This window comes from Lonchura striata, chromosome 6 (assembly GCF_046129695.1).
Source record: "Lonchura striata isolate bLonStr1 chromosome 6, bLonStr1.mat, whole genome shotgun sequence".
In the NCBI taxonomy this organism is placed as follows: domain Eukaryota; kingdom Metazoa; phylum Chordata; class Aves; order Passeriformes; family Estrildidae; genus Lonchura; species Lonchura striata.
Genome location: NC_134608.1, coordinates 64,361,655 through 64,377,553, shown reverse-complemented (window position 1 = coordinate 64,377,553; position 15,899 = coordinate 64,361,655). Strand labels below are relative to the sequence as shown.

Here is a 15,899-nt window from a genome sequence, read left to right as displayed (position 1 = left end):
AGCCCCACAGAAGGAACTTTCTTGGTGGGGCTACACTTTGGTTCTCCCTTGCCCCTCCCTAAGGAGGATGGCAGGGGTTGCAGGTTTATGGCATTTGTCCTTGCTGCCCCTCACATCCCCCTGCCACACAAACAGCCCCGAGCCACCCGTGAGGGACAGGCCCTGCTGTGCCAGGCTGGGCTCAGGGCTTGGCCTTTCTGCTTCCCCCAGCCAGCCCAGGCCTTGCTCAGCATTGCAGTTCCCTGCTCTGAGCCTTGGGCTCCCTGCAATCCTGGCCTCAAGGATCTGCTCTCTCCAGTCCCTGGTAGCCTTTGGCAGTCCCTGTCTTCAGTGGGGCCCAGTGATGCTCCAAGGGACTTGGAGTTTTGCTTATGACTCCTTGAGCAGCTTCTTCAGCCTTCTCTCATTGACTGAGGATCCTGGGCTCAGCCCCAAATCCACCATAGGGATCATTAAAATACAGAAAGCCCTCAGGGGAGATTTGTCTTCATTCAATGGTCTGCAAATCCCCAGGGCTTGTGCAGCTGATTGGAGCCAGTTTGGAGTTCTTGTAAGGAGGAAGATTTCCAAGTGCACCTCCTGAATTTTTTTCTTTTATAAAGGCAATATTTTTTTGTTTTCCAGTTCAGAGAAGAGCTTATAGAAGCATTCCCCAGGTGATCTTGATGCTGAAGTTCTCCTTAGGAGGTCTGGGCTTGCAGAAGAATGAGCCCCTTGAGGACTGACCCTGTTTGAACAAGCTGCTCCTCACCCCCAGCCTCACCATGTCTGGGATCGCCCACCTGGCACTGACATCCCTGTGCCCTGCAGCAGAACCTTGTCCCTGAGCTCTGCAGCTCCATGTCCCAGCCCATTGCACCGTGTCCCACCTGCTCTCCTCAGGGCTCTGCCTGCACACAGGCCCAGGAGAAGTTTTTCTCTGGGGAAGGAAAGAATGGAAAAGCCTGAGCAGGTTTCCTAAACAACAAACCCCACTCAGGAACCACCTGCTCAGTACAGGCTGCCTGGAATGGTGTCACCTTTCTACAAGAGACAGTGTGACCAGAAATGATCTCTGGAAGCATTCTCTGAGTCTCCTAGCTGAATTGTCTGTTCCTGACCTTTCCCTGAATCTCTGATGCAGATGGAAGCTGCTGGTGCCATCCTCACCTTTAACCTCTCTTTGGAATGCAAACAGATTTTCCCAGATATGTTAAGCACTATTTGCTCAATGTTTCTATAAATCTTTTCTGTCACCGATGGAATGAAAGGGCCATTTTGGCACTGAGTGGGTGTCATGGAAGCAAGGAGTCAATTGTGACCCTGGGGTCCCATGGAACCAAGGGGCCATGGTGACACAGCAGGGCCATGTGGATCCAGCGGTACATTGTGACACTGTGGATCCAAGGAGACCACAGGGACACCCCCAGAATCTCATGGAACCAAGGAGTCCATGGTGACCCAGCGGGGCTGCATGGAGCCAATGGCCCATGGTGACACTGCCCATCCAAGGAGGCCATTTGGACACTGTGGAAGCTCATGGAGCGAGGTGGCCATTGTGGCACTGAAGAACTTCATGACACCAAATATCAATAGGGACACAACAGGGCATCATGGAACCCAGGAACCACTATTGGCAGTGCAGAAACTCCTGGAACCAGGGGTTGTTGTGACACTGCAGAACCAACACAGCTGCTGCACCTTGTCCCCTGCCCTGCACAGCTCCTTGGGAGGCACGGCAGGAGCAGCACCCTGGGAGCCTCGGGAATGCCCCTCTGGGATCCATGGCACACCCTCCCAGGGGCTGGAATTCCAGTTCCCAGCCAGGAAAAGATGTTCCTGCCCTTGAAGGCAAAGCTCATATGGAAGAGCCAAAAGCCAAGTGGAGCAAGATCTTAAAGTGACATTTCACTGCCAGCCATCATAACTTCACCCATGGTTGTTGTAGCTTGTGGATTGGGAATTAAATCATGGCAGGGCCATTGGTGGGGGCTGCCCTGGGTCAAGGGAGGCAATGAGAGAGAAACAGAGCAGGCAATGGAAGGCAGGAGAGAAAGGAGGTGTTTTGGTTTGGAAACACAGGTGTCTGCTAAGAAAGGCATGGGCCTCCCCTGAAATGGAAAAATGAAGACTCTTTCTTTAAGAATTGTTATAAATTTGAAATTAAGGGCAGCTGTCAGGTAAAAATATGGAAGCAGGAATAACAGTTTTTTACTAGGGAAAAAAAATAAAAGAAACAATGAAGTGAACTAAAACAACACTGACAGGGTCAGAATACAACCTGACACTCTGTTGGACAGGGTGTTGGCTGCAGTCCAATTGGAATTGTAGCTGCAGCCCTCCAGGAGTGTCAGGTGTGGTTCTGTTGGAGAAGTGATCCTGTAGAAAAGGGAGTCTTCTTCTGAAGAGGCAGTGGAAGAGGCAGCTGTTCCTCTGAGAAATCCAGCCCAGAAAAAGCTGTGTTGGTGGGCCAGAATCTCAAGACTAGATGCAGGTAGGAATGCTTGGCTCCTCCCTCTGGGCGGGGCATCTCACAATGGGATGTTACAGTTCTTATCAGTCATGCAGTGACATTCAATAGCCCATTATCAGCAGATGTCTCCCCTGAGGGAGGATTGATTGTGGAAGAGATAAGGAAAAACTGCCCACTTAACACAGGACAACTGCCATACAGATGGCAAATAGAACACATCTTGCTTTTCAGTCTGGGGCAGGAGGACACAAACAAAATCAGCTGAGAAGGCGGCACTCTGAAAAGAAAACCAGAACTGACAGAAAATGAATGGGACAGAAATCAATAGTTCTGGAAGTTTCATTTGCTATCAAAATAAATCACACCCACTCAGCCCCGCACAATCTCGATCCCACAACCTCAAATTTGGATCTCACTTCTCCTGATCTCCTTGCAACCCCATATCAACCTGGAGGCTGTGGAATTGAGTAATTTTGGCATGGGACTGAGGTGGGAAACAGCCATTTTGAGGTGGGATTCACCTATTTTGGGGTAAGATTTTGGGGTTTCGAGTGGGATTGAGTCATTTTGAGGTGAGAGACAAATCCACCTTGGCTTTTGGAGTGCAAAGATATGGAAAATACTACCAGATATCCCCCAAGAACCAACAGATCCTCCAGAATATGTTCCCAAAGGATAAATTCCACCTCAAATACCTCTAAAATGGTGGGACTTTTAACATCTCTGGTCAATACTATTTTTAGTCATTTTTCAGGTGTTTTTAAGTGATAAAGACAAATCAGAAGAAAATTAGGGCCAAACCAAAACCAGAGACCCCTTGAGCATCCTCTGGGCACTGAACAAAACAAACTCAGCAGATATTAAACTTAACCCTACAGATAATGCCTTGAGGAAGATTTGCTCTTTCCGCAAGTCTCTTGTGATTGAAATGCAAACAAATCCCAAACATTAATAAACCAAAAACAGAAGCAATTCTATGGCAATTCCAAATTTTATCAGTTCAAGCACAGCTCCAGCTCAGATGCTGGCAGGTTCCAAAAAAAGAAACACAGAAATTTGTCCCAATACAGATTATTAAAAGGAAGTTAAAGGTCAGTGTAGCTGTCACAAAGGTGACAGGGACCAAGAAAATAATGCTTCTTCTCCAAGACTGTGAATTCAGGAGATATTTGTAAAATAACTTGAGCTGGGCTTCTTGTAGGACTTTAGTAGCCTTGTGTTCCTCACCAGGTCATGAATGATCCATGTCAGCCTCACTGGTGTCATCTGCTCCCTTTCTTTCAGTGATTTTAACAAACTTAAGAGAGAGATGGAAAGAAAGAGAAAAGGGGAGAGAGCAAAGGAGTGACAGGGACAGAGATCTCCCCTGGGACAGGGCAAGTGTGACATTGTCCCCTGTGTGCGTGGCCTCCCCAGGGTGGGGGTTTTACACCTGAGCCAGTTTGGGTAAGGGGGGTGGTGTTCACCCCCCACCCCGAGCAGGGATTGCCTCACTGTTTCAGGTTACAATGTCAGATGTAACCAAAAGTGTTTTCAGTCCCCATCTCCATAAACTGTTATCAACAGGTGGGGCAGTGTTCTTTATCTCTTCCATGGCTCAGCCCTGATAACGCCCTCCAGGGGCCATCTTCTCTTAATGGGCCACTGAGTGTCAGTGCAGGACTGATAAAATTACATCATCCCATTGTGGGATGCTCCGCCCAGGGGAGGAACCAAGCATTCCTACCTGGATATAATCTCACCATTTGCAACATTGCGAACACCTTGCCTACTGCATTCCCAGAGGAGAAGAGCTCCATAACCACCACTGGATCTTCAGAGGAAGACCAGACCCTTCTACAGGATCACCGCTTTGACAAAATCACGTTCATCACTCCAGCCGGACTGCAGCCACCATTTCATCAGACTACTGCCACCACCCTGAACAACGGGTTGTCAGTTTATATCCTGACTCTGTCAGATTAAGCCAGTGTTTCTGTATCATTGTCTTCATTTTAATTTTATTATTCAATTATTATGGCTTAGACTCTCCCCCTGGTTTGCTTTGAAGCCAGTACAAAACTCACTGTGCTCATCCCTTGTTTTCCTCCCAAAACAAGATTTCCCGTACCCAAACATTCGCCAGATGGAGGAGAAGGTTACAAGGAAGAGGAAGATGCCCTGGGACACCGAGGCAGGTGAGGAGAAAGTCAGTGCCCCTTTCTCCCTCTCTTCTGCTCCATCTCCCAGCCCAGCACAGCTCCCGGCTGCAGGACAGCCCCGCTGCCGGTGCCCTCCTGCCAGGGGTGCACTGGGGGGATCTCCTTGCCCTTCCCTCTGGCACGGAGGCAAATCCCATCCTCTCCTTGTCCTTCCTACCCCAGAGAAGGAGCTGCGGATGGAGACCAGGAAAGACAAATCCCTGCAGCAGAACCTCATGGAAGAAGCCATTTTGAGCAACTCCATAGTGCAGGAATCCAACAGGGAGGAAAATCCCTGGAGATCTTACAGGAGGACGGGCTGCAAGCCCAGTGCAGGATGCTCTGAGGAGGAAAGACCCACTCTGGGCCAGGAAGGTGGGCAGAGCTTCAGCCAGAGCTCGGAGCTGGTGGTCCCTGAGCAGCTTCCTGATGGGGAGAAGCCCTACAAGTGCTTGGAGTGTGGGAAGAGCTTCAGGCAGAGCAACAATCTGAAACGACACCTGATGATCCACACCGTGGAATGGGCCTACGAGTGTGGGGAGTGTGGGAAGGGATTCAGCTGCAACTCCCACCTTGTCAGGTACTTACACATCCACACTGGGGAGAGGCCCTACAAGTGTGGGGAATGTGGGAAGGGCTTCAGCTGGAGCTCCCACCTGATCATCCACCAACGCATCCACACTGGGGAGAGGCCCTACAAGTGTCCCAAGTGTCATAAGAGTTTTCAGACCAGCTCCAATCTCCTTGTACACCATCGGATTAACACAGAGGAGAGGCCCTTCGGCTGCCCTGACTGCAGGAAGGGCTTCAAGCACAACTCCCACCTCATCAGGCACCAGCGCATCCACACCGGGGAGAGGCCCTACATGTGCCCCACTTGTGGGAAGATATTTCAAAGCAGCTCAAATCTCCTCCTGCATGAGCAGATTCACATGGAGGAGAGGCATTTCCTCTGCCCCAACTCTGGCAAGGGCTTCAAGCACAAGTGCAACCTTGTCAGCCACCAGCGCATCCACACTGGGGAGAAGCCCTACGAGTGTCCCCAGTGTGGAAAGAGCTTCACCCAGAGATCTCACTTGACCAAACACCAACAGAGCCACCAGTAAGGGAGGCCCTGAAAATGCCCCAGCTGCAGGAAGAGCTTTGTGCACTGCTCCAGCTTCATCCCCCATTGGAGGACCCTGTTGGGAAGAGCCCTGGTGATCCATGTTCCCTGTGATCCATGCTGGGAAGACACCTGTGCCTTTTCCTGCCCCTGCCAATGACCTGATATGGGATTGAAGGACATGAGGGTCTGGCCATGGCCCTGTCACTACATTCACTCCCACCTCAGGTCATTGCCAGGGTCTGGAAAGGGACTCTCTCTCTCTCTTTCCCTGAGGAGAAGGGTGTCCTTTCCATGCAGGAGGAAATACGTGGCCAGGAAGATGCAATTGATGGTGATGTAGTTTTCCCTGTAACTAGTTTTTCTTATCCCTTCTGTTGTCAATATTTTTTCTGTTTCTGTTTGTTCCTTATCTTTTTGCTGTTCCCAGTAAATTGTTCTTATCCCAGCGAGGGATCTTTCCCTTTTTTCCTTCAATGGAAGGTGGGAGGGCAATGAGTGCTAGTAGGGTTTTAGCGGGAGCAGGAAATAGAGACATGCCATTCCTGAACCCCGGCCTGTGGAAACTGAGCATCCCAGCTGGTGCCAGCCCTGGTGGCCATGGCAGCAGCCTTGGGAGCGCGTCCCTGGCTGGGGCTGAGGGAACCTCTTCACTCTGGTGCCCAGGGACAGGAGTGGAGGGAGCGGCTGCAGCTGAGTCGGGGCAGGCTGAGGTTGGATCTCAGGAAAAGGTTTTTGCCCAGAGGCTGCTGGGGCACTGCCCAGGCTCCCCAGGGAAGGGTCACAGCTCCAGGGCTCTCTGAGCTCCAGCAGCGTTTGGACAGCGCTGCCAGGCCCAGGCTGGCAGTGTTGGGGTGTCCTGTGCAGGGCCAGCAGTTGGACTCGAGGATCCTGATGGGTCCCTCCCAGCTCAGCCAATTCTGTGGTTCTGGGATCCATGAGCCTGGGGATGGGAGTGCCAATGGTTGCCATGGAAACAGATTCTGGCTCCAGGCCTGAGCTGGTGTCCATGGCAACCACCCCTGGCATGGGGTCTCCATGGAGCTGCCCAGGGACTGACCATAGCAACAGGGGCTGGGGATGGTTGCCATGGGAACTGACCATAGCAACTGGGACTGGGGATGGTTGCCATGGAAACTGACCATAGCAATGGCCATATTGGGATTTCACCTCCAATGTTGACTGCTGTGAAAGACTGGAGGAGATTGTTGGCTGGAAACATTTCATGTGTGAGGGAGGAAGGGGCAGGTCCAGCCTTGCCCTGCCCTGGAACCCCAGCCCTGCCCTGCCCTGCCCCAATCCCCCCAGAGCCTCTATCCCAGCCCAGCAGTGTCTGCCAGTCCCTGGCACAGCACAGGCAATGCTCCACAGCCACCTCTGGAGCCCCAGCCCAGCTCCTGAGTGACCAAATGACCCCAAGTCCCACCTGGGGGAAGGCCCAGGAAGACCAAGGGGTATTTAAGGCTGACCACAAGGCAAGCACACATCTTGACCCTACCTCCTCTTGGAATTTCCATCTGGACATTGCTGAAATCCAGGAGTTGGTAGCTGAGTGTGTGCTTCTCTGTATCTTATTGTTCTCTCTTTTTGTATCTACCTCTTCTATTTCTGTACTCTTGCCAATATTGATTAACTTAAAATTGAACAGGCTCGGAGTTTGTGAAGTTGAATGGGCCAAGTCAATGCTTTGAGAAGTTTTTTTTGTTGATTGAATGCCATATTAAAACATTTGCCAAAGTTTCACTGATTTTCTAAATTTCCCAGTAAAGGCTGCTTTGTTGCTTAGAGCTCCTGAGAAACTCTTGATAGTATTGCTCTAGTGCATCCAACTCAGAGTGTTGCAGATGATAGATAGATATGATTGTTCATAAATAATACAGCTAGGATGAGAAAAGTTCTCCCAGCTAGCCGGATGTCACTTCTGTCCTTGGATGAATCCTGGAGTGAAATGGACTGTTCCATCTCACCCCCCAGAAGATGTGTGGCTCATCCCACACCTCTGTACCTGCCCCTAAAACATCAGCATCTGTAACCCCATTGGCCCATGCCTTATCCCAGCCCACCTAGGAGCCCCTGAAAAGGGGGCTCCGAGAAGCCATGCGGCCACTTGGAACCTTTTCCCGCTCTTGGAACCTCTCCCCTCTCTTAGAACTTCCTCCCCTCTTAGAACCTCTCCCTCCCCCCCTGGGGCTTCCCCTCTCCTAAACCCTCCTTTTGTCTCTCCACTCCCCCACCCTCTTAAACCCGGCCACATGCTACGCCTGAGAGCACGAGGCTCGGACCTTCCTACACCCCCAATAAACCTTTTTCCCCAAGAGCAACCTTCAGAGATCTCTGCCTCCCTCCACCCACACCGTGCTGGAGTGTGGTCATCCCGCATTTAGGTCCCTGGGCTATTTGTTTATTGAGTTGAAAAGACTAAAGTGGTTTCAGTGGTATAATATACACATCGCTTGTCAGGTTGAGATCAAAGCAGCTTTAGCTATAAGAGAATAGAAGATGTCTGCACTTGGCAAACTCTTATTTTTCCTCCACGTATGCTGTACATTCATCAAAGAGCGTCTTCACAAGAGATACTTTCAGCTGTCACCCACTCCTAAAACTATTGCAGCTGCCTTCCTTTCTTCCTCAAAAAGATAGAATGGGGCTTTTTTCAGCCCCAGCCATCCTTCTCACTGTGCAGAGATAGGGACTGTGCAGTGCCATACAAGTTCCTCAGCCTGGGGACAGGTGCTCATTCTCTCCTGCCTCCAATGGTGTGAGTAACAAACTTGCAAGCAGGAGACACTAACAGAAGCAGGTGTCTCTCACTTTTTTTTCTTTTTCTCTCTTTTTTTTTGTTGTCACTTTCCAGTATTCTGTGAGCAGTAAAAATCCTTAAATATTTGCAGGGGAAACTAAATTTTTTGTTCTTGTTTTTGCTTGACTAAAAATCTGGGGGTTTGCCAAGATACAGATCAAACCAACAGCAATCACTGTCAGTGGGATTTTTTTCCATGTTGAAAAAGTTTAACAATTAAATTCCATCATTTACTCTGACATGTTGAGATATCAGTCACTATTGCATGGGCCAAGCACTTATTCTGGATTATATCTCCCAGTTATATAACCAAGTATTCCTTCAGTACAATGGTCTTTTTGCCAAAAGATTTGATGTTCCATAGAAGATGCAATTACTGTACAGAGTTTGTGCATAAAAACAAAAATCCTCAATCTCTGACATATGTATAGAGCTGACAAAGGAAAGAAATTCAGTATCAGAGCTGGGTAAAATGGCTCATGGTTCAAGTGGTTGTTTGTAATGCTTTTAATAAAAAAATCCTCTGCTGTTGTTTTTAAATACATGTAGTCAAATCTGGAAAGTTGAGCATAAGAACATAATGTAGCCACAGTAGGATAATGGACTGAAAAAAATAACCACTGAAAAGACTGAATAAAAAATAAACATTCCCCACTTTGTCCCGCAATTTTTCTGGAATTGTTTAAAGCTAAAAACTACAAAACCGAAATTTACAGAGCTATTTTTTCTGAAGTGTGGACTATACAGTAGTGATAATGAAAATGAGAACAAAGCTCCTGGGATGGTTGTGCTACTTTGCCCTGCCAGATACAGAAACATTTCTATACTTTAAGTATTTTATGTTGCTTTAAATTTTATTTCATTTCTAGGGAACAACAGTACCTCAGGTCATTTTGATGTCAGATTGTATTTCACATCATTTCTGTATGAGGTGCATTTCTTTTCTTTGGATACTTCAGGAAAACATTATGAGGAGCCTGAAAATTGATTATATGAGCTGTGGTCAGGATGCAGCCTTACAGAAAAATCATGAGCACTAAACTTTCCTTGCCAGCAACAATTAAAATACGTAAACCAGCATTTTAAAGAGTTTGAGTTGAATGGTGATGACTTTAAATGCTTTTTAAAGATGGTGACAAAAGTACTTATGGGTATTTTCCCCTATACTCATACAATTCTGTGTCTTTAATGCACTGTAATCATAATAAATATTTCCAGAACTGAAGAAACAGAGCCTGAGAGCTTGTCCATCCTAGGAGTTTCTATCGTTCTCATAAATTTTTCTCTACAATTATCTCTTCTCTTGGAAACACTGTGACATAACCATGCTGCCATAATAAGCATAAACAGTAGAAATCAAATTCAGAGCTACACAACTTATTTTACAAGGAGAACAGATAATGAAATGGTAAGTAGTGTCAATATACATTAATGGAAAAAATTGCCTAAGCCCTGCATGGCTCTGAAAGAGCAAGCTTTCCAGTTATTTTCGAATATTCTGATCCACATGGAAAATGCAGAGAAGTCCTATTTTGCAGGGCTGATTTGCTTCCTATGTGAGCCATAGCAAGGTCAGAATCCTTGGAAGGACACTGCTTCTTACCTCAAGATTTCTGTGAGCTTCTGCCTTGCTTCTGGCTTGGAAGACCTTGAAAGGCAAAAAAAAGAAGAGGAAACAAGTGCACTTTTAACCAGGGGTGACTCAAGAGATTAAATCGCTGCCCACTGGCCATGCTTCACAGAGCACAAAGCGAAGATTGACTGCTCATGACAACATTTGAACATTTTGTCATTGCTGTGAATCCTCCTGGGTGTACCTTGCTCCTTAGACTGAAGGCACTGTCATTGAGCAAGCTGGAGGTTAAAGCAGCCTTTTTATTTTGGATAGTAATTAACTAATACTTGGGGACTGAGAGGATTTGGATTGAAGTACTTATTACAGCCTATTTCTGCCTTGGTGGAAGGAGGTGAGAAGTACAGAGTACCTGAAGAAAGGAAGAATTGAGATATGCCAAAGAACCAAAAATCTTGATTGGCCACCTAGAGCAAATCTCTGTGGGCTTTAGGAAACTGTGGGGTGGCTGCTCTCACCTGCTTCATGACTGGCCTTTCTTTTCCTGCATATTATTTTCATTTCTACTGTTTGTAGTGTTTTTTCTTGCACTTTGCTCCTTACTATGAATTAGTATGCTGTTCAAAGCTAAATATCAGCCAAATTGATAAAGATAGGTTACTTATATCTTCTCAGGATTTAAATGCCACAGAAAAAAGTTGGGGGACTTGAGCAGATCAAGCAATGTTTTACCCTGCAGCCCCATGTAAGTGACTAACTGCTTTAATGGCAGGTACATTGACAGCTTTAGTTTGGATATGGAGGGAAAATAGATTGTTTTTTGGAAGACACTGCTACTTTACTCAAATTTGCTGCACTACAGCTCAAGGGTTAGAGCACACCTAGACAGTGTGACCATGCTGTAACTATCACTGTGTTCATTTGTAGTTTTTTACTCAGAAGTTGAAGCTTCTTCTTCTTCCTTTAATTAGCTGCATCTATCAGGACCTGTTTTGTTTTCTGCTATAAATGGTGGGTCAAATAAAAAGAAGGACAGATTTCAGGCAATTTGAGAAATTTTTCTCCTTTTATTATTTCTTCACACATATATATGTAGATATTGCTGAAGGGCAGCTATTACTGAAGGGTAGCTCAATCTTTTAGGACTAAATTGTTCCCTAGGAGTTGTAAAAGTGACTGTGTAAAGAAAACTTTAGCAATCTCTCTAAAGATTGCTAAAAAAGTTCAGGAGTACTCTGCTGCAAAATTTCAGGCATTTCAGGGCATTTTCACTTCAAACTTCAAGCATTTCTATGGAAATGCTCAAGAGACAGCATACTTAATATATCCAACATCTCTGTTTGCAAAGAGTCTATTTCAGATAGAGGTATAGGAAGGACATTCTCAAAGATACAGAGGGTTACGTACAAAGAATGACACATTTCAGGCAATTTGAGAAACTTAACTTCTTTTATTAGTTTCTCAAACATAGATATTCAAGTATTATTTAAAAGCAGACAAGCAACTGGGGGAATTCTCTAAACTAAGGGTAATTCTCTAAACTAAGGGTTTAAACTAATCTAGTCTAAACTCTATTTCTCTACACTAAGGGTAGTTTTGCAAAATAGTTATATACTGCCAACACTAAAGGGCCTCTGGAATGAATGCTAAGAAACAAGTCTAATTAAAACTACAACTCACTAAATAACTACATTAAGTCCCTAATAGGCTAGGTTGTTGTCTTTGAGGTATTCCAAGCAACCTCCATCAGCTTCACTGTTCTTCTGCGAGGATGTGCAGGTGGAGCCAGTTTCTGCCTCCTTGACTTAGGCAACAGCACTATTGCAAATGGAAGGTGAAGGGCAAGGCCACTCACGGAAGTGTCTGCACAACGAAACCATGTGCTGCACCATCTTCCTTTCACAGGAGCAGGAAAGCAGCTTCAGGATTGCCACGGACAAATACAACAATCACAAAGAGTCGACGTCGCAGCAATCGGCTGTGAACTTCTCCATCAGAGCTTTGTGCAGGGAATTCTTCTCAGTGTTGGAGAGCATCATCCAGAGGCGAAAGTGCAGCTGAGCATAAGCCTCCATTGCCTTTCTGTGGGCATCCGGATCTCGGGCCAGGTACTCAAAGAGGTTGAGTGGCTCAACCTTTTGCATTGCTGGCGGCAAGCTGATCTCTGCAGGAAGCTTCTCGTTGCCGAGAACAAAATGGTCCAGGTGTTTCCATTTCAGGCAGAGCTGCATGTATGCCATGATGTCCCACAGCCGCAGTGGAAATTCCTTCCTGCGCCAGTAGACCGGTGGTAAGATGTTTAACACATGCATGACCAGAGTCTTCCAGTTAGAGGTGGAAAAACCTGTGCCGCTCAACATGCATGTGAAGAGCTGCAGGTATTTCAGGTGCAACCTCTTACATGGTATCTGCCTGGCAATGTGCTGGAAGAATTTTGCCTCCGCCACAGCGAATGTCTCAGGCCATGCTGCTCTTGTGAGGATGTTGGCCTTGGCGGGCTGACTGCTCACAAGGTTACCGGAGTTGCCTTTCTGGGCCTCTAAGGGCTGGTTGGCCACAAAGATGTCAGAGTCCCCTTGGCGCACCCCAAAAAGCATCTCCACCGACAGGGTCCTCTTGCCTCTGCTCAGCTGGAATTGGCAGGACCGGCTGCAGGGCTGAAACAACAAGTGCCATGAGTATGACTGAGGCACATGCAGCCACGAGCATCTCACCATCTGGAAGAACCAGCGGGAGGTTTTCTCCACATCCAGGTAGGAGCCGGTGCAGAGTGTCTCCAGGAGGCTGCGCTGCTGCTTCCGCCGCAGCTCCTCCTGCGAGTGGTGCAGGAGGCACAACAGCTTCTCGCCCAGCTGCTCGCTCTCACACGTGCACACCAGCTCCACACGGACGCTGAAGGTCCTTGCTGCCGTCTGCCCTGCACTGCTTGGCTCTAGGTGGAAGGTGTGCCCTGGCGGGATTCAGTGGGACCAGCACACGGTACACCCCATCCCACTCATGGGGGCTCCAGCCCTCAAAGGCACTGCCCACCCCGATGGCTACTCGAGGCACCGGATCAAAGCTATTGCTCATGCTGTACACAAAGACACGTGTGAAGCTCTCCATCAGCTCAGCTGTCACTGAGGAGCCTCTCTCCAGGTCCTCCACAGGCCACTCTATACCATCCACTAAAAGGATGTCCTTCTCATTCCCAGCATCTTGGGTGTCTTCTCTGTTTTCAATTCCACCACTGGCATTTTCTTCCCTGCCACCATCACTGCCACCTTTTTCACTGGCAGCCACATTACCTTGTTCCTCTTCTTGTCTATCATTATTCTTGTTTCCCTCCACATTCACATCAGCCTGTTATTCATCCTTGTTTCTGTCATTGCCATCTTCTGCTATCACATCCTTATTTACTTCCTCAGGTGCAGGAAAACCACTATGGGCAATTTCATTCCCACATTGATTGCTATCTTCCTGCCCAGTCCAGTCTTTACTTCTTTGGTCATTGGCACATCTGCTTTCCTGCACCTTCACATCCATGTATTCTTCTGTTCCATCTACATTGTCTTCACCTTCATTTACATCAGTGTTTTTGCCTGCCTTTATAGTAACACTATTGTTTTTTTCTTCATTTCCTTCTCCTTCTTCCTTTCCAGTGTCCTTGTCTTGGTCCACCTGTACATCCTTGGTTTTTTCTTCATTTGCCTCTCTAGATCTTCTTTATTTCCAGCAACATTGCCAGGTTCTTCTTCATTTCCTTCAGTGGTAGTGTCTCCTGGCATATCCCCATCACTCTGTCCTTCTTTCTTTAAGTGATAGCCATTGTCGACATCGCTGTCTTCCTTCACATCATAATTGCCACTGTTGACATCGCTGTCCTCCTTCATCTTCACATCATAATTGTCTTCAGTGGCATCATCCTTGTTGCCATCATCTGCAGCCACAGGACTGCCTTCTCTGTCATCTTCAGTGCCGCTGTTTTCTGCCTCCAGAGTCATATCTCTGTCTTCTTCACCTTCCTCTGGATCAGCGGTGTCTTCTTCCTGTTCAGTTATTCTCTCATCTCCCAAGGTCTTGCGGGAGCTCTGGTCCTTGCTGCTGCTGCTGGCCTCACAGCTCCTTCTCCTGCAGCCCAGCCACAGGCCCAAGAGGAGCAGGATGCCAGCAAGAACCCAGAATGGCCACTGCTGCAGGGCACCAAAGAGCATGGCTCCCCAGCCCTCATCCTGCTGCTGCAGGGGCCCCTGCTCCAGCTCCTGCATCAGCCGGGCCATCTCACGGTCCAGCAGCTCCTGACGCTCCCGCATTCTCTGGTGCGTGGCCTCATCCAGCCCATCCCCAGCTGGCTGGGGGTACTGGATCAGGCTTTGCACAAGCACAAACAGCAGTGACAGTAAAGCCATGGTCTGCAGGAGGACACACAGGAGGGGCTCAGTGGGGCCGGAATGGAGACAGTGAGGGGCAGGAGCGGCAGGGATGTGGTGGCAGGAAGGAAAGGTCCCCCGGCAGCTGGCAAGGCTGCACCGCTGCCCCACGCGCCCCACGCCCCCAGCAAGGCGCTGCGCCCGGCGCTGGGCCCTGGAGACCGGGCAGCCCCGGGGACCGGCGCTCCTGTCCCAGCCCTCCTCCAGCCCCCTCTCCCCTCTGCTGTGTACTCACCGCTTGCCGAGGCTCTACTGGGGCAGCGGCACTGGCCTGGGGCCTTTTATAGTTGCCCCCATTGTGACACGGCCCCTGTGCTGTCACAGAGTCCAGAGCGCATCACAGGCCAGCCCCGCCCGCCGTCCCAGCCCGGTCATGGAACTCATCATGGCCCCGATGCAGAGAAGAAAGGAACTGAAGTCTTTTTTTGTGTTTCAGGCTCTCTTATGTAGTTTGTCTCACAGCCACACAGCACTCCCCCTACCCCAGACTGGATGTGAGACTTCAAAAGGTGATGCATGTCATCTGCATCCTGTTCTGTTCAGCGCTTGAGACAAAACACCTCAACACCTCTTTCTGCTGCTGCTGGAAGGGGCAGATGAGATGGCTTGAGCTATGCTTGTAGGAAGCTACCAAAACAGTAATAGCCTCTTCAGCTGCACACTCACTAGGCAGAGGAATTTACCTCAAGGCACATGTTGGACCTGAAGGCACATCTGGAAGTGAAAAAGCATCTTGAGAAAAAATATCTGCATTTAGTCTCAGAGGAAGAATTTGAGCCACCTCAGAGCATTTCTGTTTTGTTCTATAATTTTGGGGTTGGCGGCTTTTTTTTTTTTTTCTTTTTTTTGAGGGCATAATAATTGTAATAAACACTACCAAATGTGAATTTCCCCTCTCCCTTCTTTGATGGAAGACAAGTAATGAAAAAGTGGCAATTGCTCTTTCTCTGCATCTTACTCCAACATTTGCTGTTATTAAAATTTGTATCTTCTTTTCACTAGTCCATCAGTTTGAGGTGATGTCTGCAAATGAATAATAATTTTTCTTACCACTGTATCCTCAGCTTTAAGAGGATTCTCTCCCTTTCATATTCAGATCTTTCATTTTCTGCTTTATGCATCCTTTAAAGACCAGAAGCCTTTTCCCTCTGCTTTTTAATTTACTTAGGAAAAGCACATTAATTAAACAGTTACATTTGGTTGGTTGAAGGTTGCCCATGATATTTATTTAGCTGGAGGTTTATCTGGCTGTCAGAATAACTCACTGGAGAGATCACAATTTTATAACAATGCTGGTCAACCAATGTGACCTTCAACAGGACCACCTGTGGTGAACCTTGTGAGCCCGCCTGTGGCACTCATCCCTGCCTTTTCTGGCAT

At 47.9% G+C, this 15,899-nt stretch overlaps 2 protein-coding genes across 2 annotated transcripts in view; both read right to left on the bottom strand.

The window, feature by feature from the left end:
• Positions 1-15,899, bottom strand: part of LOC144246546 (uncharacterized) — a 972,872-nt gene that overhangs the window by 88,120 nt on the left and 868,853 nt on the right. The window lies entirely within an intron of this gene.
• LOC144246402 (uncharacterized) lies at positions 12,000-15,214 on the bottom strand. The gene is given in 5 exon segments (XM_077783799.1): positions 12,000-13,068; positions 13,070-13,770; positions 13,830-14,199; positions 14,281-14,501; positions 15,203-15,214. Coding segments are annotated over 5 exon segments (2,313 nt in total). The 3' UTR covers positions 12,000-12,059.